Source organism: Patiria miniata, unplaced genomic scaffold (assembly GCF_015706575.1).
Source record: "Patiria miniata isolate m_02_andy unplaced genomic scaffold, ASM1570657v1 HiC_scaffold_24, whole genome shotgun sequence".
Lineage (NCBI taxonomy): Eukaryota > Metazoa > Echinodermata > Asteroidea > Valvatida > Asterinidae > Patiria > Patiria miniata.
This window is the reverse complement of record NW_024037063.1, coordinates 5,398,251-5,424,139: the sequence shown is the minus strand read 5'-3', so window position 1 is coordinate 5,424,139 and position 25,889 is coordinate 5,398,251. Positions and strand designations below refer to the sequence as shown.

The following is a 25,889-nucleotide window of genomic DNA, read 5'->3' as shown; positions in this document are numbered from 1 at the left end:
GCATGTGCATTTAGTAAAGATCAAACCGGTCGAGGTTATTATAAATAAGTAAAGTGCATTGGGGGCTTGCAGAATGTACATGTATGTATAAAATCAAGTGAACGGTCAGTTACACCGTGTGAACACCGGCCCATATAAATTAACACCGTGTGAGCACAATATTAACACCATGTGAGCACTGTTGTGTTTAAAAATTAATACGAAGTGAGCACAACAATGTTAATACCACCATTACCACGTGAAGACAACGTTAACATTAATGTGAGCACAATGTTAACACCATTTGAGACTGAGTACTATGGTAACACTATTATTTTGTCCACATATATATTATCGTCGGTATTACTGTGTCCAGAGGGCGCTCCATAATGGGCCGAACAACCTAACGAAAACGCTACCGACTAATCCGGCGACCATAAAATATATTCATAGAATTTTTTTCCAAAGTTAAATATCTCACAGCTCGTGTTTCGAGTTCTATCTATAAAATCTCCGTATTCAAGTGTGCTTTTAACATGATTTACCCTGTTTTACCTGCCTCCCAAGGATGACAGAGTACACTAGTGTTGTTGACATACACCTCAGACAACAAAAAATTACCGTATTTCAATCAACACTTGTCTGTTAAGCAAGAGGAAATGTTGAATTATCATTACGTGATGCGCTTTGAGTTTTTGAAAACGATGAAAAAGTGCATGTTGTACGCAGGTTGTATTATATGGTACGCGCGCATTCAATACGTTTTTCGACCAATAGGAGGTCGGCAAAAAACACGCGAGCCTAAACAATCATATTAAAATATGCGCGCACGCGCGCGCGTGCCAACACCTCAAAAAGGCGTCTAATTAAGAGTTTCGTTTGTACTGATGAGATGAATTAGAGACACGTACTAACGACTATCACTTTGACCTTTTCACTTCATGTCACACAATTTTTCCTTCTTTGTCAGCTGAGTCACATTTGGTGGAAAAAAGTCGTAAATTCAATTTTTTTTTTGATTTACAGGGATTTTGCAACGAGACCTGCGTGCAAGAACAACACGCGAGTCAGAAGGCGCAATACAATAAATGATCGAAACTATTATACAAATAACGAATGTTTGTGAGTGCGATGGTAAGAATAATTTCATTCGGTGACAGATTGAATGTTCTATTCCACGAGGCGAAGCCGAGTGGAATAGAACATTCAATCTGTCACCGAATGAAATTATTCTTTCCATCGCACGAACGTAAAACATTCGTTATTTGTTTTATACAACACCAGAATAAATTCTCGTCATTTGATTGGTAAATTATAAACTACAATTTATTTTGATTTTAAAGATGTTGAACTACCCCTTCACGAAAATGTTTGAACCCAACGCTGTAGCGCTGGCTCTTTGGAACAATACGCGCTACGCTGAACGCGCACACCAGCGTGCATTTTGCACGCAAATACCGCGTCATGGAACAAGCGCAAAGTGAAACGGTATAACGCATGGGTATAACGCATGGTCGCACCGTGCATTATACCGAATAATAATATGTCACGTGATCTACAATTCACCAATCAGATGACGGGGATTTATTCAGGTGTTGTATAAAAAACAATAATTGATGGCATTGGCTTTGTTTAGTGGTTACTATAGTATACTATGTAGTATGTAAGGTATTATACGTAAGAACCCGTGCCTCCCTTTCACCTCAACAGTGAAGAAAAGGGCCCATAGAGCAATGCAAAGTACGTTGCTGACGGGAGTTTTTGGGAATCCGCACGATTGAGGTAATCGATACATGAAGGTGATCGATCCATCCATCAAGGTCCTGCCATTATTGTCTTTCCTTCCGATGTTCATAGACGGTCCACCGGAAGGAAGCACCACATGGCCAACCCTCACTGATCGATGGTATTGATTAGCTATCAATAACCTTTTTTATTGGAAGGTGCAAGGGTTCACGAATTTGACCAGCGGGAGGCCACATTTGGCAAACTGGACAGTCACTATCAAAAGAAGAGTGAGGGGGATGACCTGACAAACTCTGTTCCGACCGATTGAGGGCGCTATCCAGTGCTATTCATAATTTAACAAGCACCCTCTTCAAAATTACTTCATAAATAACAAGCACCCTCTATTAAAAGTACTTCTTCCTGTATAACCAGAAATGGCGATGATAAAGCGCAGCCACGCGTTTAAAAATTGGACCTTGTAAGGGTGAGAACAGGTATTGAGTTCCCAAACCATTCAGGAAAACAAAGATGAAACTAATATGTGGTACATGGGCCGATTCAGATTGCCAATTTCACACCTCTGACGCCAATTACAACAAAAAGCAAGTTTTACAAGTGAATTCAAATTTTGAGGTAAGGATAAGAACCCCCCGACCCCCCCCCCCGTTGGACCTGCATACAAATCAGATTTAAAGGGCAAGACGAAACCCACATATTTACCCCTTAGAAAAAAAAAATGAACGTTATTCACGCATGTCCAACCCCCGAGTTCAACGACCCTATTGAAATCAATAATAACTGAAACCCAGGAATCGATACATTTGTGATTCTCTTTGTTCTTCACACGCTACGAAATGAAGAGAAACGACGTGACGCACCGAATATCACGTTACAGACATTTTAATTGCATTGAAAAGTCTAAGGAAATAATAAATTAATCAAGATAAAATTAATATACAATATTCACCAAATTGATCGATGAACAATATTTGCCAAATTTGCCCTTGCGTGCGAATGCAAGCTTAGATTATGACCATGCCAATACATGTACCTGTCCGAAACAAAATGTTATACTAACCCAGAAAAAAACCCATTTAATTGGCTGGAAACCATCTTTCCCGCCCGTATATTACATTGACAAATAAATTACAGCGAGCAGACGATAAGGTAAACAAGACACACAAAATATCTATCAGTAGGCGGGAAATTACCTGATAGAATTCCAGATTTGTTTTACTGGCGTGCTAAATATCTCCACGAGGTTAAACGAATACGGAGTTCTCACGCATGGGCTTCGCTGGAAAAATCCATTTGGGTAGCTTGAAATTTGACAGTTATTAAAAGACATATAAACAGTCATCCATCAAGCATACGTGTGGACGGATAGCTTTACAGACTTTTAAATCTGAGGAACATTTTCTGGCGAGCATTTCATGACTATTTTAAAAAGAATCTGTTTATTTATTCTTTGTTTTTCAGGGATGGGCTAAATAGTTTGAGGTACTTGAATTCTTTTTTAAATGTTGAAAGCGGTGGTGAAAAAAAAATAATGCATGTTGCCGTTCGCGAGGCGTACAGAAGGACTCACAAGAGGGCGCTCAACTATCATGACAGTGAAAATGCCAACAACATAACACCCTGACAGACTGCACGGTAAGGGCGCACTTGTGTACTTCAATAAGTTTTTAAACATAATTTTCTTTTACTTGACGGACTCAAAACTAATCCTTGTGCAAACTGTGACAGCTTGTCTTGCCATAGATTTACTAATAACTTGTTACGATATTCTATATTCACTACAATATTCAATGCTAGTAAAACCAGATTAGCTAGGCCTACATACTTTTGTCATTATTTTGTAGCATTATATGAATAAATATCTTATGTTCTAAAGTTTGCGCCTTGCCCATAACAGTTCACTTCGTATTCCACTTGGAGCAATCACTTGAAAGGCCCTTGAAGAGTGGCTCCATTAACATCTCTCTCGCCGTACGCGAGATCTCGTCCCAGATGAGAGTCTTGACGCCTGCGCAGTACTCCACTCTTGGGTCGATGGGGTCGAGAGCTATTGGTCCATCATAATCACGTGACCTTCAACAAGAATCAAAATCGCGACAGAGAAATAAAGCTGAGACAAACATTCAAAGACACTAAGTTACATATAGCTTAATCAACAAGTTGAAAGTCGGGACACAAAATGACGTAGGCATTTACCTTCTTATTTGACTGTTGTACGTCCGCATTGGAATCTGGTAAGTTACAACTAAATTGGCGTCGAATGAAGTTGAAGTCATGGATTCCTCATGTGAAAATGAGTAATTCTATTCCGATTTATTTTTACCTTGCCAGAATTTCCCGATGTTTTCCCTCAGCTATTTTCCTTTGGTACGCTAGACTTGAACTGCCCTCCCAAGTAATGCTGATGTCTTTCCATTCACTTAGACAGTTGAAAACGGACTTGAGGGCCGTAGCCATGTTAAACATCCGGGGATTTCCCGCCACGTCCCAGCAGTGGATCACCAACAGCTCATAGAAGCGAACTTCCGGTTTGTCGCCGCGGAGCCGTAGGCGGCGCTTGCGCCAATGCTTGACCAATAGGATGACGTCTTTGACAGGACTCGGTAGGTTTTGAAAGAGGCCTCTTCTAAGATCGCTCAGGGTTGGTTCGTAGGGAGACTTGTCTTCGTCCTGCATGAACTGTCGGTACATGGTTTCTCTGTTTGCTGGAGAGAGGGGAAAGTGATTACAAAATAATCAAGAAACACATCTCAGTCTGAAATTCGAATGGAAAAGTTAATCATTTAGGTCTATAAAGCTTCTAACAAGTTACCCATATCAGTATGAGATTTTATGAGGGAATACGAGAGTTCGGGACATCACCTTTGTATTCTTGAAAGTTTGTGGAATGTTTTTGCCGCCGTTTGGTACTTGAACTGGTTCCTTTAATTAAAGTAACATAAATCAGTGCTTCTAAAACAACAAGACGGTGTTTAGAAAATTGACACAAAATAAAACCAAATAATTGGCGTTTCCGCTTAATCATCCTTGACGCTTACATTTATTTGGATTTGATCCAATCAGATCAACGGCTAGGACGATCGTCCCTTCTAACCGCTCCTCCCCCACCATGACCCTCACGCGTATCATCCCATCTGTCACACTGTCTGGCTCCCTAACCATCACCGAACGAAGGGCGCCCTCAGCGCTCAGCAGGTCACGTGTCTGGGTCACCACAACCGAGAGTCGTTTGTGGTAATCATCAATGCTGCGGAATTCGGAAACGAAGAGGGCGAGTTGGAACTCGGCTTCCTCGTTGAGGGCGCTAGTACCTCCGGTGAGATCGCCACCCTGCGGCGACAGAATCAAATCCGAGCTTTTCAAAACGGTTACGAAATCGGCGACTTTTAGACGCTTGGCGGCAGAACACTGATTCACTCACTCAGCTACAAGTCAAGTGCCCCAATTTTTTTTTCAAGTGAACGTCTTCAGATCGCACAGACGCACACAACTACTGACAGAGTTAAGTAGTCATCTTTAATATGTAGCATTATTAGTCACCAATATGTGATTATCGAACAATCCTTAGTATTGGAAACGTAAGCCTATTTTTATTGTCTCGGGCATTTTTATCAGAGATCTATATTTTTTTAATATGCCTACTTTTATTGTCAAAAGGTACACTTAAAATTGTGTTAATTTTTAAAAAGAGTCACAATTTTAATGTCTGAATTTCATAAACCGATGAAGAAAATCATGAATGCATGGTCACGAAATTATTAATTATTCAACGTACGCAATGAACTCACTACTCACCACAACATATCTGGATACAGAAAATGAAACATTCGCTTTGACGTATGTTACCACTTTGTGTAGCGCCCTCTGTAGTTCTTCTACGAAACTATCAGATTGCCGTAAGTGCGCGGACACGAACGATTCCAGGTCGCTTGGGCGCAGTTGCCATGGCGATTTCTCTTTGGCCATGGAATACCCTAATAGCAAAGACACGTGGTAACAATTATTTGAAATACAATTTAGAACACTCTTTCGTCCCTGTATTTCCAATTCCAAATCTGGGGCTAACAAATTCAATTCAATTCAATTCAAAGACATTTATTTCCATTTCACCGATTCACAACAAGCAGAATAAACAAAATATTAAAACATTAGGTAAGTATGTAATAACAGAATAATAATGGTGAAAATGGAGGCAGGCCCCGGTAAGCATGTGCTTGTGTAACAAAGTAACATTGTTTCCAAAATTATAGGCCTACACTTCAATTTGTGCCTTTTTTTCGACGGAAGACAATCCCCCAATTTCCGAGTCGCAGGTGCAGTTCAAAGACCTTACCTCATTACCGATGAAGACAACGTTGGCCTTACTCGTTAAAGGATAAAAAAAATTGGCCTGCAAAAGGCGATCTTTTTACCCGGTAAGTTGCATTTTTCTTACTCAAGAAAAAAAATGACTGTAAAAAGGTTAATCAGACTCGGATTGTATTAATTTCATGATGACATTCCGTGCCTCGTTACGAACAATAACGGCAAAATTAGTGAGCGACATCCTGGGGTCGTGCGTGGTTATGGTTCCTGCAGCTGCCCCCAAGATAAACCCTTCCGCCCGCATACTCGTTAAATACCTATATATACTAGGCGGACGTGATGGCGAATTCTCTCGCTTATTATAGTCCCCACGCTTGCATCGGGCTGCCGGCGCAGGTGTGTGAATCAGCCAAAATGATGAAGAACGCTAATTATTTGGCTGCTATATCTTAATTTTCATGTACTATTTTTTTCTATGCTTCTAGGCCACGTGCTTTCATGTGAAGAATCCGGCCTAATTAGTTTCATTAAATCCTAGCAAAATAATCAGCCAAAACCTTTCGATAATGCCCAAGGCAAAAAAATCCAGATTATCAATTGAATCGAAGATCTCATTCTGCTCTTTCTCTCACTTCGTATGAAAGATTTTTTTGAAGCATGTAGTAAAAAAAGGCCAGGATACACAAACGGTTAAGTGAGGATTTATACTGTCATCAAGTTGTTTACACACGTACTTTAACCTCCAGCCTGCACCAGAGGTAATTAATCAAGATAAAACCTTGTAAGTCCAAAAACAAACATTCTTTTCAGGCCTTGTTTGAAATCATGGAGGAAGGAATTTGGACGTGAATGTCGTCACGTCACTCGACAGCCTGCCATTCTGACAGTCAATACAATTAGAATTTGGTGATTTTATTCAACCATTTTCGTAATTCATGTTATTGGATACAAAAGCCATATACCGAGGTCTAGAAAACCAAGTTTGTGGAATAGAACGCTAATTAGTAATATAACGACCATTGGCACCGCGATGTGAGTTCTTGACATTTTGTGGTCTGGTAGACACCTTTTCATCGTTCAGATAAAAACTTCCAATCACGCTATCAATTCTATCACGAAGGCCCCCTTCAATGGCGACAGCATTGTGCTAGCTATTGCTCCAATAATCCGTCACGCAGGAGTTGCATTGTGCAATTGCATGCATGCACAATGGTTCCTCCATTGAAGGGGGCCTCGAGAGTGTACCGTGATCAGACGCCTGTATTTGTCTATACTAAGATTCTTGCATATTGTACATTTCTTACCTTTTGTGACGTTTGTAGAATTGGTTTCAAAATGGCGACACAGGAAACTAAAAACAGGTATCGTTGAATAAAGATGTAGATGAAGCACTCGTTCAACTTAAACGAATCAATCGCGGCTAGCTCAACCTGTTCACACAGATTTGCATTAAGCGTTGAAATCCCTAGTACGTATGGATTCTGTAACTCAAAAGTACACGCTGCAGTATAACGCTACATACACAATGCTGAGAAAGCAGTACTGTTCTTTACCCGAAAATCACATGCCTGATAATCACACCAGCATTCGTCGTTCAATAATGGGTTTGATAGATCTCGGAATTGATCGTTTTAATATTCAAGCTCCCACGTGAGTAAAGTGCATTCTACGTATTAGCTATTTACAACGCCATTAACTTTTTTAATCAAAATGTGATTACATAAATCCTGCCATGCACGATGCCATGGGGATAATTGAACTTAGTACACCACAAATATAAACCTCTCCAACCAGTCCACTTCAGTATCAAGTGCAAACAGGGCACTCTGAGGGGGGACACTTGAAGCTGTGCTACCATTAATTACCATAGACCATCAAGGGTCAACTTTGTCTAACATGGACCTTAACATGGAGATAACAAAACTATCAACGGTAAAACTCAGTAATGGAAGAATTTTCTGAAAATATCCGCTGTTGGGTTGTGAATTGTTTCATTTTGATTTAATTGATGTAATTTATTTCGGATCAACATATACAATGATTACGGTTAACCCTGAAGGGGCCGGGTTATTTTGACCATCTCTCAGCCGGGGGGGGGGGGGCGGATTCCCCCCTAAGATCTCGGCCATCGAGTGACGAAAATTTTTGAAACTCGGCACATGCATAGAGCAACTCTTCCTAAACATACCCAAGAAATTTCATGACTATAGGTCAAAGGGTTTTGGAATTATGGCTAATTAATTATTCATATGTACGAATGGCAATTCTACTCTGTGTACACGACGTATATGCGAAAATTTAGTTTTCGCCGGAAAATCTTTCGCTACGCGGCAACCCGTGGTCCGATTTTTATGTTTTTGGTATCAAAAGATGCGCAAAGCTCGAGGCTAAAAAGTCATAACAGCTCGGGTCGCAAATTTTTTTTTTTAGAGGCTATCACGGAAAATGTTGAGGGGGGGGGGGCGGATTCCGCCCCCCGGCCCCTTTAGGGTTAAACTACCCCTAGAAACTTAACATTCACGGACACGAGAAAATCATTTTTGAACTAGAAAGCACTCAGAGAGCGAACACGTACCCGGCCGTCAATACAAAGGCTGAACATTCCTTACCATAATTGTTAGTACACCCATACTGCCTTGCCTATCCATTGGACTTCCATTTTTATTGCACATTGAAAACATCCTTAAACTCAAAAATGTTGTAGTATATGCCTGTGTTGGTCTACTTTCCACTCCCCATTGCTACAAAATGGTTTAGTCCATTGACCTGTATGGTTAGATTAGGTGAGTTACAAGGCATGCAGGGTCATCGGGTCAGTGGCACTGCGCGCACACGAACCTGTGCACAGAGCAATCTGGTGAAAGTTTTACATGCATGTGGTGAAAAGTTCTTCAAGAAAAATCCTGCATCCACACACAGATGCCGATCACTTCCAAAATCTAATCGATTTGTTCTTGTACCAAGGACCACCCCTAAAAAATCTGTCCAGAACTTTTTGAGTTATCCTGTTCACGGACACACTAACTAGCCAACAAACCAAACTGACCAACCAACACTCAAACCAACATCGGTGAAAACATAACCTCTCCGGCAGAAGTAATTATTTGGGAGAAATTTGCAAGGTGGTTACTGACAATGGTAATTCCAATTCCAATTCCAATTCCAAATGTGTATATCATGTGACACGTGACATACTTCAACGGCTGTTTGTAAACGAATCCAAAGTATGGATGGAATTTCAGTAATATCGTATGGTTGCCCTCAAACAGCCGTATAGCGTAATCAGCGAAATGCTCATCCCATCCAATCTTATATTTGACCAGTCCCAGCCAATTGTGGCCACGCAAGGACTCATTTCGTCAAGAGGGAAGCAGTCTTGATGAAGAGTCCTCGGCCCCAAAATCCATTTATTTCTGGAATTAAACGCGAAGGCTTGTGATCGAGACCCCCCAAGGGCGGATCCAGAACCCATTTTATTTTTGGGGGGGCCCAAAAAAAATTTGGTCCCCAAAAAGTGTGTCCAAAAAAATTACGGCGTGTGTTCGGAAGGGCCCCGGAATTTTTTTGGATTCTATATGCTCTGTGGTGCGATCTGAGGCAATTTCTGACCACTGTAACCAATTTGTTTGGAGGAAAAGATGGTGGTTTACTCATTGCCTGCCTTTATTACGAAGTCACTCAAAAAAGAAATTGGATTCGGGGTTTTTTTTGGGGGGGGGGCATAGCCCCCTTTGGCCCCCTGGATCCGCCCTTGCATCCCCCCACAAACAATAACAACAACAACAAGAAACAAACAAACAACCCAACACCCCAACAAACACCCTATAATTTCACACGATCACGAATGTACAACCCGTCTACCGTTAGTGACGTCAGCGGTTGACACAGCGAACTATTCTGACCATTGACATACGCGCAAGCCGCGTCACCGATTTTCGACAAATCAAAGAATGTTTCCGTTTAGGTGATCAGCGGCAAAATGCCCGCGGTTCTTTAACTCCACCAATAACGATTTTCGTAAAAAAATATCACATTACATGTCTAGTAATATCTGTGATGCGCACAGAGGAGACTGATACAAATTCCCGCATGAGACGCAGGACGGTCAGATGATAAAAGGAAACTGAACAATTTGGATGATCATAAACAAATCCGTCCACGACTGTAAGACATTCACAACTTAAACTTCCAAAAGATGGCAAGTACTGAGAATACCCCGAGTACTATTCTTCCTCCTTCGCCAGAGATTGATGCCATCAGCAACGAAGGGGCCATCGGTAGAGCAATCCTCAACATCTTCGTCATCATCTTCGGGACTTTCGGCAACTCTTTAATCCTGCGGGTTTACTGGAGTAAAATGCGCAAGAACAGCACCCAAGTTTTGGTCATGGGGCTGGCTGGCGTCGACCTGGCAGTGTGCTTGCTAAGAGTCCGGTCCGTGGTCAAATTCTTTTTCGTCGTTGCGGGAAGGGAGGCTCTGCCTGAGATTTCTGCGGTGCCTCCCCGACTTGCTGTATCGATGTCGTGCGTGTTAACGGGCGTTATAGCTTTTGACCGTTACGACAGCATTTGCCGGCCCCACAAGCGCCTCATCAACAATCTCCGCGCCAAAGTGGTGCTGTTTGTCTCCTTCGTTGTCGCAGTCCTACTTGAATTGCCGGATCTACTCAGTCTGGTCGCCTCATCTCTGCCCCTGCGGAAACTCTCCCACACCATCCAGATCACCCAGTACTTGGCAGTTTTTCTAACGACTGTCGTTTGTTACGGGAGAGTGTACGGGGTCATAAGAAAACGAGCGAGAGTTCACATTGGATTTCAGGTGGCAAGAACTGACGCACCAACCGTGTCAACTATCAGCAGAAACAACCAAACTAGGCCGACCAGAAAGTCTGAACCAAGTGCGATTGTTATAGAATCTTTGTCGTCTATTTCAACCTCAAAACCTGCACCGCGGTCCGAACGACCAACTTTGTCAACTTTGCAAACATTAATGTCCCAAATTCCATCCACATCGGAGACCCAGCAACCAACTGAAAACTCGACACACAGGAAAGTGTCTTCTCTCAAACCACCATCAGCGTGGGTTGATACCCAACGGCAACAGAGGGCCACGGAGACGGACACCTTTAATCGCATCCGGTTGCAGGAGCCCAAGTCTGGTAACCTGCCCCCAATGAGGGAAGTCATGCAGAGAAAGGTAACCCGAATGCTGTTCATCACTAGTGTGGTTTTCCTGTTGACATGGTTGCCCTATTGGATCTTCGTGGCTGCGGATCTCCATGTTCTGAATGGTGGAACAATCGGTGAGGGCGTACTGGAAAAGCTTTTTGGTGCGGCAGTGTTGGTGGCGTTCAACAGCACCGTCAACCCTATTATCTATGGTTTAGCCAACAGCCAATTTCGGAAAGATTGCGCGGTTCTTTTTAGAAAATGCCACCTTTGTTGTTGAATGACAAAACAATTCGCTGCCGAAGTGTGACGTCACCTCCTCCCCAGTTCAGGCTCACTTCCTCCACAACGGTTCACGCGCATTCCACATCGGTACATCACGTTGGTTTAATACAAAAGATCACAGACAGCAATTTTACATCCTATTATTCATAGAACATTTTCACAAACTATAGTATCTGAAACAGGACGCTGGGACAAGCTGATGAATTTTACTCTCTGATTGGATAGATTTTGCGTGACATGTGACCTGCAAGTCATCACGGCCACGACCCTGCAAGGTTTAAACGGCCGTTAAGACTGAGTCATCACTCTTTTATTCCCATTCCAAAATGTTTTTTTTTCGTTGAAAAACGTAATAATGTAGGAAAATCTGTAAAACGTATCTGTTTTGTAAATTTTCAATTCCCGTCACTTGCCCAGGCTCTGTTTCGAATTCACGAAGGGTCAAATTGCATATTATGCGACGCTCAAAATTTGTCCACATGGTCCGCAATGAAAAAGAAATTACATCCGGTATGGAATGTATGTATTTCTATGAGAAAGTTTTCGGATAGCATTCGCGCGCATTGGCTAACTGTAGTCTTAATTAACAGCTGCAGCCAGATGTCTTTATACATAGGTCATGATAAATTACCCAGAATGCCACCCCGTGCACTTCCTTCACAAGATTCTGTGAAGCTCAACAGCCTGTTCCAGCGTCCTGTTTGCAGGGCGGGGGTACGGTACGAGCGAACACGAGCATGTGAGGCGGTGCAGCAATTACATAAAGGGCGCTGTTGTAGCTAGCGCGGACAAGTTTGAAAAAATAAAAAAATGACGCACACGATCAAAATCGACGCGCGGGCTGACCAGAGACCGACTGTTTTTTGTGGACTAACCGTAAAGTATAAGTCCCGATCGTGCAGTGTTAATGTTTGACTACTCGTAGTTGTTATCTAGATTGATAGGCATCAATTCACCTCATTGTAACAGAAAACATCGGTTCAAGTTCTGTATATACGAAAAAACCGGTTACTAAGCCCATAGAATTCATACGGTAGCACAATCATTACGGCAATGTGTACATATGTATTGAATTGGTGTAACTTCTGTATGAGCACTTAGTTTTGGTCTATCGAAAAAAAAAGAATTTATGTAATAACACTCAGAGTCAACACATGTTTGTTATATTATAGATTTGAGCATTACACCTGTATCACCTGTTGTGTAAAAGTGAATTGTGATGAATTAAAAAACAAAAGCACGCACACTCACCCATACAAGCCTACTGCGAGTAGAATGAAATCATTCCTATTTTTCTCCTCGGGCCTCATGATGGGGTCACTCTTATTTAAGTCACCTGCGGATGATTCCCGCTGAACGCACCAGATTATTCCTTCCATGCCGAACATGTGATCAGCCACCTCCAGGCATGGCCAATTCCTGCAGCAAAGGAAACGACCATCATTACCAGAGTCCCATTTCACTTTGTAGTCTCACCTCAAGAGGGCGCTTCGCCCGAGAGGGCGCACTTTGCCCTTTCCTTGTTCGGTCGTATCCACCTGGGAAACGTAAGTGTTACCTGTACGCGTAAATACCAAAATAGTGTAGGCCTACGTACGGAAAAGCTGACTCTGAGCTACTCGGTGTCATATAACATTTTGGACTCCTATGAAATCTAGTCTCTCTCACCTTATATGGACTCTAACCCGAACACGTGATCTGTCGCTGTCTACACCGGTCCTGATTACAGAAAATGTATCCACGAGAGCGAGTAATGCTTAGAGGTAATCAGCACTGTAGGACGTTGGAGACGAGAGACTCTTTCCTCGTGACTCTTTTCTTGTAATCCACGGAGGGCGTTCTAAGTACCAATCTTAGGCTGCATCCGAATCTGTTGTCTAGAGCTAGGTCTAGGTCTTCGCTCCATTAGAAATACGCGGAGACGCGCTGACAATAGACGTAGCCGTAGCTCTGGAAGCCCGTTTCGGACACGGCCTTAGACATCCATTTTAGTCTGGTTCCCTGTCCCCATTGTCATTCGGACTTCAAATATGGGGACAGGTAGCTAACAGTGAACCTGACTACACCAGGAGGCATTCCTCCTGATGTATGCAAATTATATGCATGATGTGCATAAGTCTGAATCTCGCCTCGTGAATTCAAAATCACAATGGTAATTGTTGCGCACAACAAGCCTATCACAAAATGGCAATATAGGCCGCGCCGCAAATGAGCAGCCGTTTTTCCGAGGTGATGAGCTTCGATTTTTGCTGCATTCGAAAGTGTCTCTGACAAATATCAATAAACAGGGGGAAATTACTGTTTTGTATTTACAATCTATGCAGTTGAAATGCTTGAAAGTTGCATCCCTGGAGGCACTGACGATTGTGCGTACTTTTTGTAGCATGGCAAGTAGAGTGAGTTTTTTGATAATCGTGTGTTCATGTTTCAATCACCGTCCATGCGCAAAGCTAGCTAAGCAGCATTAAAAAAATCATGTTGCGCGCTCAGAGGTGATCCAATCAATGATTTAAATGGGAGGGTGAGCCAAGCAATGTTTTTTGGGTGGGGGGGGGGGGGTCTAAGACATCTTTATGCAAATGTCGATCGAAAGAGGGCGCTATGGGCTCTGTGCGCCAACGAAAGAGGGCGCCCTTTTACCTAGCAACGACGTCCCTCGGGATTAAGCTGGTTGACGCGTATTAACTGGTGTGACGCACGCACACCAGGGGATTTGTACTATGTGTACATGCAGTGGTACGTCCGCGCGTAGCGGCAAACTTGCAGTCTAGTCAGTCAAGATGGCGTCGGTCAGTCAACCCCAACTGTACTTTCCTTGCCGGTGAGGGGGTACTTGTGAACGGAGTGGATGTCGACAATTGAAACCGGAGACAAATGAACCCCGGATCATATCGTGATATCTCATTGGTTGAATCTAGAACCCATAAGACAATAGTGATAAACTCAATTATACATCAAATTTACTCTATAAAAAGACCCACTTACAATTCTCAATATTCAAACATTAATTGGAGCCGACATGCATTCAATTTAGATTAAACGCAATTTTTTAGGGCCGTGCATCCAAAAGCAAATGTGAATAATGTAGTGACGCAATTACCGGCCTTCACAATTTAAAGGGTTTCTCGATTCGAGTCTCGGACAATCACCCTACTTAAACACTTGGGAAAGTCATTCACCCCGAAAGGCGGTTAGTAATGTACGACCATTTACTGTCATAAATTCGCCTTTATGAATAGTGGTGATTTAAGCGGCACTCCATCAACGGAACATTGTGCAACACATGATCAATCAAAGACAGAAACTCTAGTGCGCATCACTTCTTAATCACTGATTGCATTATTTAAGAACATAAACCAACTTTAATGACTTTCTTTAAAACCCGTTTGAACAAGACATTAAAATGATAAAGTGACTTCCATTTCATGGACCACTTATGATGCTCGTCAGGTGTTCTGCTTTTATACTGTTGTAAACGTGAATGCATAAAGGCGGTTCATATAGGCCTACGTGACGCGAATTTTAAAACTTCCGTTGTTGACGTCATGAAATTCGCTTGAACACACCTACTTCAATAAAACCACTGCAAGCAAAGTTGCAACACATTCTCTGTAGCAAGAGGGAGCATGCCTATCTTGTATGCGAAGAGTGGTCCGACTTGATAGCCGGAAACGCAGTAGTCGATGTGCAAGCGTTACATTAGACGCACTCGTGAGTCGTTTTCTACAAGGATGGCGGGAACTGACGGTTATACCATGGGGCTCGTCAGCGTCACGCCCAAACCAGTTGGTGCGAGCGTCACAGTCTTGGAAGCTGTCGGGAAGACTGTGGTCAGCGCGTTCATGCTCATCTTTGGCACCGTTGGAAACTCCTTGATTCTTAGCGTGTATCGGAGAAAACTGCAGAAGACGAGTACCCACATACTCATCATGGGACTAGCAGGTGTGGATTTGGGTGTCTGTTTGATGCGAATCCGGAATCTGGCCAAGTTTGCTTACGTCTTATCTGGGAAACCTATCCCAGATATCGTGGAGTATCCTTTTGTTCTACTAGACGTCATTCTTCTTGGTTGCTCCTCATTGTTGATGGGTATCATCGCCTTGGATCGCTATGACAGCGTCTGTCGACCACACAGGCGAATTTTCAACAAACTCCGTGCCAAACTGGCAATCCTGGCCAGTCTTGTGTTCATGTTAGCACTCGCGCTGCCGAATTTTATGACTAAAAACAACCCCACCGTCAATATTCAGAGATACACCTTGGTGCTGCAGGTGATTGACTACGTCATTCCGTTACTGATGGTCATCGTGTGTTACGGTAGAGTGTATATTGCCATTCGGAGACAGGCAAGGGTGGGTTGGGTGGGTTCTGGTCGAGTAGGGAGGAAAGTACGTAACCTATCGGCTATCAGTCCAAACATTCACTTTAGAGTTGATGAGGTTGACAGACATGAGATGAAAGTTACTTCCTTCTGCAACGAACTTCAGTTAAATGATGGAGCATCAACATCCGCAAATCAACAAACAACACGTGAATCGCAGGGACCTGCACGTGAAGTGTCCAGAAAGAAAGCTACCAAGAGCACGAACCGTCTCACATTTTCAGTGAAAAGTCACGATCAAAAGTGGGCTGACAAACCAATCGCCCCAAAACGCATCCGGTGGCGGGAGCCTCCATCTAGTATCCTGCCTCCCATGAGGGCCTCCGGGCAGAAGAAAGTCACCCGAATGCTGTTCATCACCAGTGTGGTGTTTTTGCTGGCGTGGCTGCCCTATTGGGTCTACGTCGCCATTGAACTCTTCCGTCAGGACGGAGGGAAGTTAGACGACGGCGTTTTGCCCGCCTTAGCGGTCGTTTCAATGTTCATTCCCCTGAATAGCACAGTCAATCCTATCATTTATGGACTAGCTAACCGGGGATTTCGGCAAGATTGTAAGAATTTGTTCAAGAAGCTGAGACTCTGCTGAAGCTAATTCGTTTCGCTAAATTTAATTGATTTTAATAATAACAGTAATAATAATACAGGGCGATTAAAAAGAAACTGCAATAATGCAAAGGATCTATTTTTTCCCAAACCAAGTTGAAGTTTTGAAGTTTTTAAATTTTGTAGGAATGACATATTCATTAGTAACCTTGTGTTGAAAAAATGAAGTTAATTGCATTTACCGTTTGTCTTTAATGAACCGTTTTACTGCGGTACCCGATTTAGGTTTTTGTCCACGACGCATCAGAATTTTGCATAAGAGCGGTAACGGTACAATAAAGACATTAGAGTCAACACAGATTTAACTGACAGTTCCTTAAAGCTCATGCTTTTTTACTGTTTCACTTCTTCATGTTTATGCAAAGTTTCTCTGGGCTATACTGCAGTTACTGTGTCCTTCATTGTTCACACAATTGCAGCTCGGCCCTCGACTTGGCAACCCTGCAAGGCAATGCATGTCTCAGCTCTAGACCTAATGGATGAAAAGAACGGCTCTGGGAGACACATTTTGTACTCTTATGCAATTTTAGACGCCACGTGGACAAAAGCGTAAACCCGGTAACGCAGTAAAAAGGTTCACAAAAGATAAACGGTAAATGCGATTAAGTTCAATTTTTTTGCACACACAAGGTTACTAATGAATATGTCATTCTTAAAAGTTTTTAACATTCAAAGCTTCAACTTGGATATAAAAAAAACCCGATGTCTCCTTTGCATTTTTGCAGTTTTTTTTACTCACCCTGTAAAAACAAATGAAGAGCGATGTTGTTATTAACGTGTGGAACGAAACCTTGTGTAATTACTGATGGTTTAAAGTTCGATCTCAAAACAAGTCTGTTTCTCAAATCTACACCGTCAAAGTAGGCCATTATTACAGCTGAAGCCCCATCAAGTTGAGAAAGAACACAGCAGGCTGTTTATTCAATTTATTACTTTTTGAAAGCCATCTTTAAAACTTCAGTGATTAAAGGGCTACTTTCTACTAACTTGTAGAAATGTCAACTACAATTCGTAATAGGTCTCAACATGTTAACAGTATACGTTCCGGTCAAAACTGTATATAATATATACTTGATAAAAATAAAGTTTTATTTTACGTCGTATTTAAAAAAGAAAAGTGATGTAATCATGGCACCAAACTATGGTATGCGAGTAGTTGTGCACAAAAGTTCTTCTTTATAAGTATTTTGCACTGCCGTGTGTTCTGTATGCAGTCGGATCACATGTTAATCACAGGTAAATCTTGTTTTTCCCAACCAGACGTATGAAATTAAGTTTTACACCCTAAGCACTATGTGTAAAACATCGCTCTAGAGTGCGTCACTGTATAAGCGAACCCATGGGCTAGGAACGAGAAGAAAAGAATCTCAATATAATACAAAAATTGACAGAATCTGCAAGATTGAACGATAAGAAGATTCTATCCGAGTATAACATCCCCAGGGCCTCCCACCGAATTTGCTTAAAAATAAAATAAAAGAGAGGTGCAGTCTTGCTCTGGTCTTGTTCCATTCTTGTTTTTTTTTGTCCAGTGCTGTTGGACATCTGCAAGATAAATCTGCAAGATTAAAATTTGGAGAACAGCACTCGCATTTTAGTTAGACGGCAAAGTTGTTTTTACTTCATACAATTTGATGCTGGGGGGGGGGGGTTGATGCATCATGATCCAGAATATCACCATGCTTTGACATTTAATCGGGACAGTGGCGGTTTTGTCTAGCCCCCCCCCCCCAAAAAAAAATCATAAAAAAACAATGCACTAGCAAAATGTAAGAATTTGACGTACATGGGAACGGTCTCCCCCATTTGTACACTTTTAGTTAATAGGCCTATAGCGTGCCTGATTGTAGGATTTTATCAGCGCTCCCCATTGAAAATATGGCACGAGCCCCCCCCCCCCCCCCCCCCCCGCCCTATTGATTTGTGGAGGCCTTAAGTGTCCGGAGAAAATAACCGGTCTACATTTCAGCACGCCTCCCAGAAAAAATTCTAGATCCACCTTGCTAGCCCCCCCCCCCCAAAAAAAAAATAGGCTCTAGAACTGCGCCTGGGACTAGTCCCGATTGGGACGAGAGGCAAAGAGGAAACACGTACCACATATTTTTCCGGATGTTATTTTGTATTCACGACTTCCTATTGAAAATATAAGAGCTTCAGACTCAGGAGACAGCCTTCAAAATGACATTTTTAAGCCGATTTATTCCACTCCCTCGAAAGGAAGATTAATGCTCCATTACTACTATGTTATAAAAGAACCATTTTTAAAAATTAAATCTGAAGTAACAAAATGTATAAAACCCTCAAAGTTTCTGCGGGGCAGGTGCGTGGTCTTTAAGCGGGGGGGGGGGGGGGGGGGGGGGGGGGGGGGGGTTGGACTGGGGAGGGGCGTGTTTTAATGTTACGCAAATGAAAGTTTTTTTACCCCAGGAGGCCACGAACTCGGCAGAGAATTACATGGGTGGAAAAGGCCAACAAATCAGGCAAATCGATTTGTTGATATCGTCCCAGAAATCACGAACGGAGAAAGAACTGCAGACGGTGCATTCGATGCATGCACAACTGTAACGCTTCGTTCCGCACGAAGAAGGATTGTGGCATAGCCTAATTACATCTGCAGACTTACAACAGGGATGTGTTTTCTACGTGTTAGTCTTCTCTACAGGCGTATCATTTTATTGCGTCCTTGCTCAGTCAGATTCTTGCTCGGTAAAGTTATTTGTAATTCTCTTGGTCAGATTATTATTTATTCTAACTGCGCATATACATATACGCACATGTACTATCGGACGATTTTAAACACGTATGCGTGAAAAAAACAACACAAAATCCCAAAAAGCTGGAATTTCACCTTGTTTTAAACTATCTTATAGGCTTAAAAGTATGTGCGCTAAGCACCATCTTATGTATTTGATTTCTTGAAATTAAATTGCTGATTTAGTCACATTGCCCCAAAGACTTGTGTGCGTTTATCCGCTGTTATTATCCCAACGGAACACACAAATATCGTCTGATCTTGATGTGCACATGCGCAGTTTGAAAACTAAACTGTTTTATTCGAGGAAAGAAATCCAGGGTAACACGTACTATTAATACTGAGTGTTTAATAGTGATTTGCGATACACTGTGGCAGAAAGTGAAAGAACATAGTCTTAATTAGTAGAATTGTTTCCTAGTAGACTTGTTACTGATACGAAATCCGGAGTATACATGAGAAGGAAACATTACTCATTGCGACAGGTGTATGGTGTACATATTCCTCGTTCTATAAATACACCAATTATTAGGGCCTTGAACCACCGGTGGTGAACCCAACCATGCATGGGACACACAGTGTAAATAGACCTCTCGGGGCACTATAAATTCAAAGCCCGCACCGGCTGGCTGGAGTAGGCTAATCGGGCTGGGTGGGGGAGATTTTCAGTTGACGGCTGAATTTAAGGCTAGAGGGGTTGACATTCTGAACAAAATGGAGTCCACCATCGAGTACGTCTATGAGCAAATGCTCAACCGTAACGTCGTCGTTTTGATAGCAGTGTCGCTCGCCGTTACCTACGGCCTGTGGAACCGGAGGGGCAACCTCCCTCCCGGACCATGGGGGCTGCCATATTTTGGCCTGGTGCCGTACTTGCTCCTGATGGACTGGTTGTACGGACTTCAGCGGCACGAGGCACTGGCGAGGGTGGCTGGGAGGTACGGTAAAGTGTTCAGTTTCACGGCCTTCGGACGAGTTGTGGTGGTCTTGAATGATGCCGAGGCGATCAAGGAGGCGTACCAACGACGGGAGATGAACGACCGACCGAGGATGAAGGTTAAGAATCACTCCCTCGGAAAAGGTAGGATGGATACCATCTATCTGGGTATCTTTTTAATAGGGCTGTCTGCCCAGAATTTGGCAGTGCCATTGCACACTTCTCACTACGTGTGACTGCCAATATACCGGTACATTGGCAATTTGAGAACCCAGTACTGGCTCACGCATTTCATTTCAGTGTGCGCCCGGTTCGAATCCACCCGAAGACTATCCCTACATGCAGGGATTTTCACTGTCTTAACACACTTTGTAGCTCTCAGCCTAAAAAAGGGTATTTCCTTTACAATTCTTGGACATAATCGTATTGATAACATCTATGACTTTTCTAAAACACAAATAGTGGATTTATTTTCCTAGGCGGTTATTGAGCCTGATATCAATTGTAAAATGATAGTGGAACACTTTTGCATCATTTGTTTTAACCATGCAGGGTGAGTAAAAAACAAAGTGACCTGATGAAAAAGACAAATACTAAAACAATATGTGGCTTACTTCATTTAATACAAATAACAGGTATGAAGTTTATATATTGACCAGTATAACCGTGAAAATTTCACGTAATTTTCATATGAATTCATAAGTTATGTCTACTGTAATACAAACGTCACAAAATTCAGCTGTCTCCTATATATAATGATCATATACCGTTCAAATACAAGGAAACAAGGGCGTTTCCTGCCTTCGTGAATGAATGAAAATTTACATAGGAAAATAGACAAAAACCATGCACCATCATTATTTCAGAAAATAATCGGCATATTCAAAACACAAAAAAGTAGAAATAATGTTTCAGTCTTGACTAAAAATTATACACATCTCATTTGCATCTGAATGACTGTGTGTGATATGGTTCTCACTCAGCACAGTAGCTTAAAATGGCATTCCATATAGACAGCTGTAAAACTGGATTCTTAAAATATTCATAACTTCTTCCTTATTTTTTAAAATTGAGTAGATGTACATGCTCTTTTAATATTTGCTTCGTTGATTCGTCAAATTTAATTGCTTTTTGAAGTGGAAAAATCATTAATCTATGCGAGTCACTTTCTTTTTGACTCACCCTGTAGAACAAGGAACAAAGATAGTCTTTGCCCAAACCACTTGTCAATGTAAGTTTGAATAAACATTCGATATCAATCCGGCTTCCTCTGATTTAAACAGGACATGAAAAAGGACTGACTGCAAAGGTCCATGACATTGAAAGAAACCCCCAGATACACCGATCTATTAATACGACCCACTTGAGTCGGGTTAAAGGTAGATCGGGCAAGCCCCGCTGAAATACTGCATTCCAAACTTCTACCCTTTTTGTCGCTGAGGTACAGAAATACATGACCTGGCACTATTAAGCACATGGTTTTCCTCATGAAGAACTATCTTATATTTTATAGTTAGCAGTGAGCTCAGCACAGAGCACGGAGGAATTCTATGGAAAGATCTGAAAACTTATCTGCTAAGTCAATCAACAGTCTCTAATAAGTAACAAGGTCCTCAAATTAAATGCGACAAAGCTTTCTCTTCTCATTGACACCCTGGTACTTGTCACTAGCGGTGACTTGTATTTGGACTTGTAAAGACTTGTGATTGGACCCGTGATGAATTCGATACAACTCTGAACACGAAAGCGCAATCTTCTATTATACCGCCAAGAAGACCAGTGCTAAAACTCAATCCAGGTTTCATCTTTAATTTTTGTTTCAGTCAATTCATTCCAGCACATAGGCCTACTTGTCTTTCTCTATTCAAAATAATTAAAGAAGTTAATGAATAACATGAATTTTGTCCTATAGCAAGGTCAGTTTGTTTAGTTCCACTTTTGTCGACGATATGATAACCAGCACTCGTGACTATTAGTAGTTAAATGCACTCTAAATTGTTTGGTCTGTCCGACCTTAAAGATAAAAAAACATCTGATACATAAAGTGCATTGAACCAAGTTATCTGCTATACCAAGAAGTACAACAACATTTGAGGCTGAGAGAAGGTTTGCGGGTACAACCTGTGGATTCCATCTCTTTTATAAGAGTGATGGTTCTGAGAAGAACCAGTGAGAAGAAAAGGAGGACGACCACAGCATCCTGGTCGAAACGTCGAGTTCACACTCGCCGGTTCTTCTCAGAACTATCACTCTTAGAAAAAAAAGATAGAATCCACAGGGTGTACCTACGAACCTTCTCTCATTCTAGCCTTCACCATGCAAAATTTCAAATCGTACTGAACATTTGAGACGCCCTAAAACCCCCACAATCTTAAGACACCACAATTAAGGCTATTTTGTCATCTTGGGTTGTTCGCTCGCCTTTCCACAAAGCGATCGTGTTTAAAAACATGAACATGTACATGTATGGAAACCATCAGTGCTGTCAGACTTGATAGCATACACAGACAGATTATGGGACGGTTTACAAAAAGCATGCAGCACGGAGATAATGACCGGTTCCTTTTAATCAATAATCTTTTGAAGGATATTCTGTATTAGTGGACTGTATTAATATTTAATCCATCAATACTTATGGCACGTTGTCAGATTAAACACAGTCTGGTGCAATTTTTATTTTTTCAACAATTGGCATATTGGAATATGGCTAAGGTTGGCATACGACCTTAATGGTTTTTTTTAAAGGAATTTTAAAATGACTTAAAATTTTTAAATTCAAGCACTGATTTGATAATAAGGTTAAGTAAGTAAAATTCACATTATAAAATCAAACCATTAAGGATTATCTCCGTCTGGTTATTTTCAGATTCATCACTTTGTCAATCAAAGAAGATATTTGTTAATGGTTACCACAGAAAAAAAGCTCCACTTCTCCCCTATCGTCCACACTATACTTTTTTTTATTGCACAAACAGGTGTGGCTTTCGCATCTGGCGATTGCTGGAAAGAGCAGCGGAGCTTCAGCATCCGTACCTTGGAGAGTCTGGGAGCTGGCCGGCCAGTCCACGAAGAAAAGATCGCTCAAGAAGCCCGGACGGTCCTGGACGAGATCGCATCCCATGAAGGTAAACCCTTCGACCCCAAGTTTCCCATGCTGATCTGCGTCTCCAACATCATCTCCACTTTGCTGTTCAGCATCAGGCACGAATACGATGACGATAAGTACAAAGCCTTCCTGGACATGATTGCCGAGATAACTCATCTCATGGGCACCTCTGGGGCCATCCAAAGCGCCCCTCTCATCAAGCATCTCCCTCTGGATTCCAAGAAGCGGCTGGCCGAGTTTGGTACAACAGAGTGTAGGTACATGATCGGTATCATCAAGGAGCACCGTAAGAACCTGGACCCTGGGAACCCAAAGGACTTCACGGATGCCTACCTCGGTGAGATACTCGCCAAGGTGCAGAGCGGCGAGACCGAGTCTCACATCAGTACGGAGAACCTCCCGCATACCCTAATACACCTGTACTCAGCCGGTACAGAGAATGTCTCCACTACCCTCCGATGGGGTTTGATGTACATGATCGCGTACCCGGAGGTCCAGGCACGAGTCCAGGAGGAACTAGACCGAGTGGTAGGACCCAATCGGATGCCTCAACTCTCCGATGAAGCAGCTCTACCATACACCCAAGCCACTATCTTAGAGCTCCAGCGTTTTTCGACGGTAGCCCCGCTAGGAGCCGCCCACGTCTCCACTGACGAATTCAACCTGTACGGCTACACCATCCCAGCACGAACCCCAGTGATACCGAACACCTGGGCCATCCACTACGACCCCAAGGTGTGGAAGGAGCCGGCGAAGTTCAACCCAGAGAGATTCTTGACCGAGTCTAACTCGCTGAAGGGAGCTGATGGCATCGTTTCGTTCAGTGCAGGTGAGTTGAGGTACCAGATCCCTCACTGCAAATTTGTGATTACTGTTCCTTTTTTTCATCAGAGGTATAAAATAGATAACTTGAGATACCGAACCTCTTATAAAACAAAACGTTTTGTCCCCTTATGCGTCCCGCTCAGAATTTGATAAAAAAAAACACTGATTTTTAAATGAAATTATCCCACAACCATTGAGTGCTACCTCCACCAAATTAGGACTCCTAAGTATCCCCTCCTTACAAACTGGAACATAGTTTATTCCACTGGTAAGGGAAATGAATCCAGATTCTAACTTCTAACTTTTCCCTGGTATTAGAATGACCGTAACCTCTCCGATCAGTTGAATAATATTATTCTGTAGATCCATAATAATGTTGCATGCTCTTCCATTACTCTCCACAGGGAACCGTATTTGCATTGGCCGCCATCTTGCTCGGATGGAGATGTACCTTCTCTTCACCCATTTGTTGCATCGGTTCAACTTCCGGAAGGTCGACGGTTCCCCGCCCCTCGATTTCCGGGGTCACGGGAGCTTCGCGCGCGTTCCTGACCTTTACCTACTACGGGCTACAGAGCGCCACCAGGAGGGTGAATCATAAATTCAAAATAATGAGACATTGAAACACTCTTTACTAAGAGATCGGGAAGTGCGTGGTGTACGTTGTATTGCATTGTGGAAAGGTTTGCGGTTGAGTAGGGACTTCCATTATTAAAGGGATATTACGGCCTGGAATGCGCTCAATTGGGCTAAAAACGCGTCTTAAACAAAATGTTATATTTATTTGAAATAGCATTTAAAAGTAGGATATAAACGTCCACCCAACCATCCTTCATTATTGTGTTCGTCATATCTCAAATAGGCTAATTATAAGGTCCCAACCTCGTCCCCAGAGCTTACTTTGTTTTCAACCTCGTTTCCAATAGTAAGCCCTGGGTTTGACTTTCTTCCTGTATCCTGATTCGATACGGCAATTAGCAATGGATTTTTATCGAGTACTTGGTGGTGTTACTCCCAAAGTGTATTTACGTTCATTTTAATTATACGTCCGCACCTTCTCAAAAACAGTCCTTTCCTTTCCAATTTGCTCATAATTAATATGCAATGTGATACTGCATATTGGCTTGATAAGGTCGTAACATCATAACTTCATGTTTTACGCAACCAACAATTTTGGATATGCAAACGATCCATTACGAGGGTGTGACGGGAGCGTACTGCTCGACACCATGTGAACGAGGTTCATAAGGTCCAGATAATTAACATGACATGGCCTGATCGATAATAATATGGGAAATCACTTGATTTCTCTTGTCTTATCATATATCATTGAAGACTTCTAGATACCAGTCCCGTTCGTTTGTATATACACTGCTTCTTAGTTATCGATTGTACAACATTGATATTTGTGCAACAAAATAAATTATAATTGGGCAACAGGACTTACCATAGTTTTAGGCTCCACATTGAAATCAAGTCCAGCTCAGAAACTCTGTCCCCGGTGCGTAATGTGCCGGCTACAAAATCCTCAGTTGTAGCAAGTGAACGTCTTCCCAAGTCAGTATGTACGGCCATCATGGAGCAAGAAAAACACGACGTAGATCCCTTGACCTGATTGAATCAGTGTTTTAAATCTCACCCCTTCTCGTTACGTAAAACGATCCAATCGCGCAACCAGTGTAACATTCTTGTCCTTTCTTAAATACCGATGCCAAGAGGACAATAATGGCATTCTTCTCTAAGGAATTGTGAATACGACCAAAAGAAATAAAGAAAGAAAATTAACAATAGACCTTATGCG

General features: G+C 42.3%; 4 protein-coding genes across 4 annotated transcripts; 3 read left to right on the top strand and 1 right to left on the bottom strand.

Annotated features, from left to right (window-relative positions):
• Positions 1–2,584: 2,584 nt before the first annotated feature.
• Positions 2,585–7,457, bottom strand: LOC119732227 (2'-5'-oligoadenylate synthase 2-like). Its single transcript, XM_038205661.1, has 5 exons — positions 7,335–7,457; positions 5,521–5,699; positions 4,764–5,055; positions 4,049–4,430; positions 2,585–3,798 (listed from the first exon to the last, which is right to left on the bottom strand). Exons 2-5 carry the CDS (start codon positions 5,689–5,691, stop codon positions 3,624–3,626), a joined length of 1,020 nt encoding a protein of 339 aa, XP_038061589.1. The 5' UTR covers positions 5,692–5,699; positions 7,335–7,457; the 3' UTR covers positions 2,585–3,623.
• A 2,630-nt stretch (positions 7,458–10,087) lies between these two features.
• On the top strand, positions 10,088–11,715 carry LOC119732226 (D(2)-like dopamine receptor). Its single transcript, XM_038205660.1, has one exon. It carries the CDS (start codon positions 10,226–10,228, stop codon positions 11,477–11,479), a length of 1,254 nt encoding a protein of 417 aa, XP_038061588.1. The 5' UTR covers positions 10,088–10,225; the 3' UTR covers positions 11,480–11,715.
• A 3,500-nt stretch (positions 11,716–15,215) lies between these two features.
• On the top strand, positions 15,216–16,451 carry LOC119731827 (5-hydroxytryptamine receptor 1A-like). The gene has a single exon (XM_038205100.1). It carries the CDS (start codon positions 15,216–15,218, stop codon positions 16,449–16,451), a length of 1,236 nt encoding a protein of 411 aa, XP_038061028.1.
• Positions 16,452–19,579: 3,128 nt separating this feature from the next.
• LOC119732223 (cytochrome P450 2F3-like) lies at positions 19,580–24,921 on the top strand. Its single transcript, XM_038205657.1, has 3 exons — positions 19,580–20,301; positions 23,133–24,092; positions 24,493–24,921. Exons 1-3 carry the CDS (start codon positions 19,935–19,937, stop codon positions 24,687–24,689), a joined length of 1,524 nt encoding a protein of 507 aa, XP_038061585.1. The 5' UTR covers positions 19,580–19,934; the 3' UTR covers positions 24,690–24,921.
• Positions 24,922–25,889: the final 968 nt, after the last annotated feature.

Bases quoted from the DNA above. Each gene is read 5' to 3' on its own strand.
- LOC119732227 (XM_038205661.1), bottom strand. From the start codon at position 5,691: ATGGCCAAAGAGAAATCGCCATGGCAACTGCGCCCAAGCGACCTGGAA. The intron at 5,056-5,520 runs GTGAGTAGTGAG...CTGTCGCCGCAG, and splicing joins CTGTATCCAGATATGTTGTG to GGTGGCGATCTCACCGGAGG. The intron at 3,799-4,048 runs GTAAAAATAAAT...TTCTTGTTGAAG, and splicing joins CATCGGGAAATTCTGGCAAG to GTCACGTGATTATGATGGAC.
- LOC119732226 (XM_038205660.1), top strand. From the start codon at position 10,226: ATGGCAAGTACTGAGAATACCCCGAGTACTATTCTTCCTCCTTCGCCA.
- LOC119731827 (XM_038205100.1), top strand. From the start codon at position 15,216: ATGGCGGGAACTGACGGTTATACCATGGGGCTCGTCAGCGTCACGCCC.
- LOC119732223 (XM_038205657.1), top strand. From the start codon at position 19,935: ATGGAGTCCACCATCGAGTACGTCTATGAGCAAATGCTCAACCGTAAC. The intron at 20,302-23,132 runs GTAGGATGGATA...TTGCACAAACAG, and splicing joins GAATCACTCCCTCGGAAAAG to GTGTGGCTTTCGCATCTGGC. The intron at 24,093-24,492 runs GTGAGTTGAGGT...TACTCTCCACAG, and splicing joins CATCGTTTCGTTCAGTGCAG to GGAACCGTATTTGCATTGGC.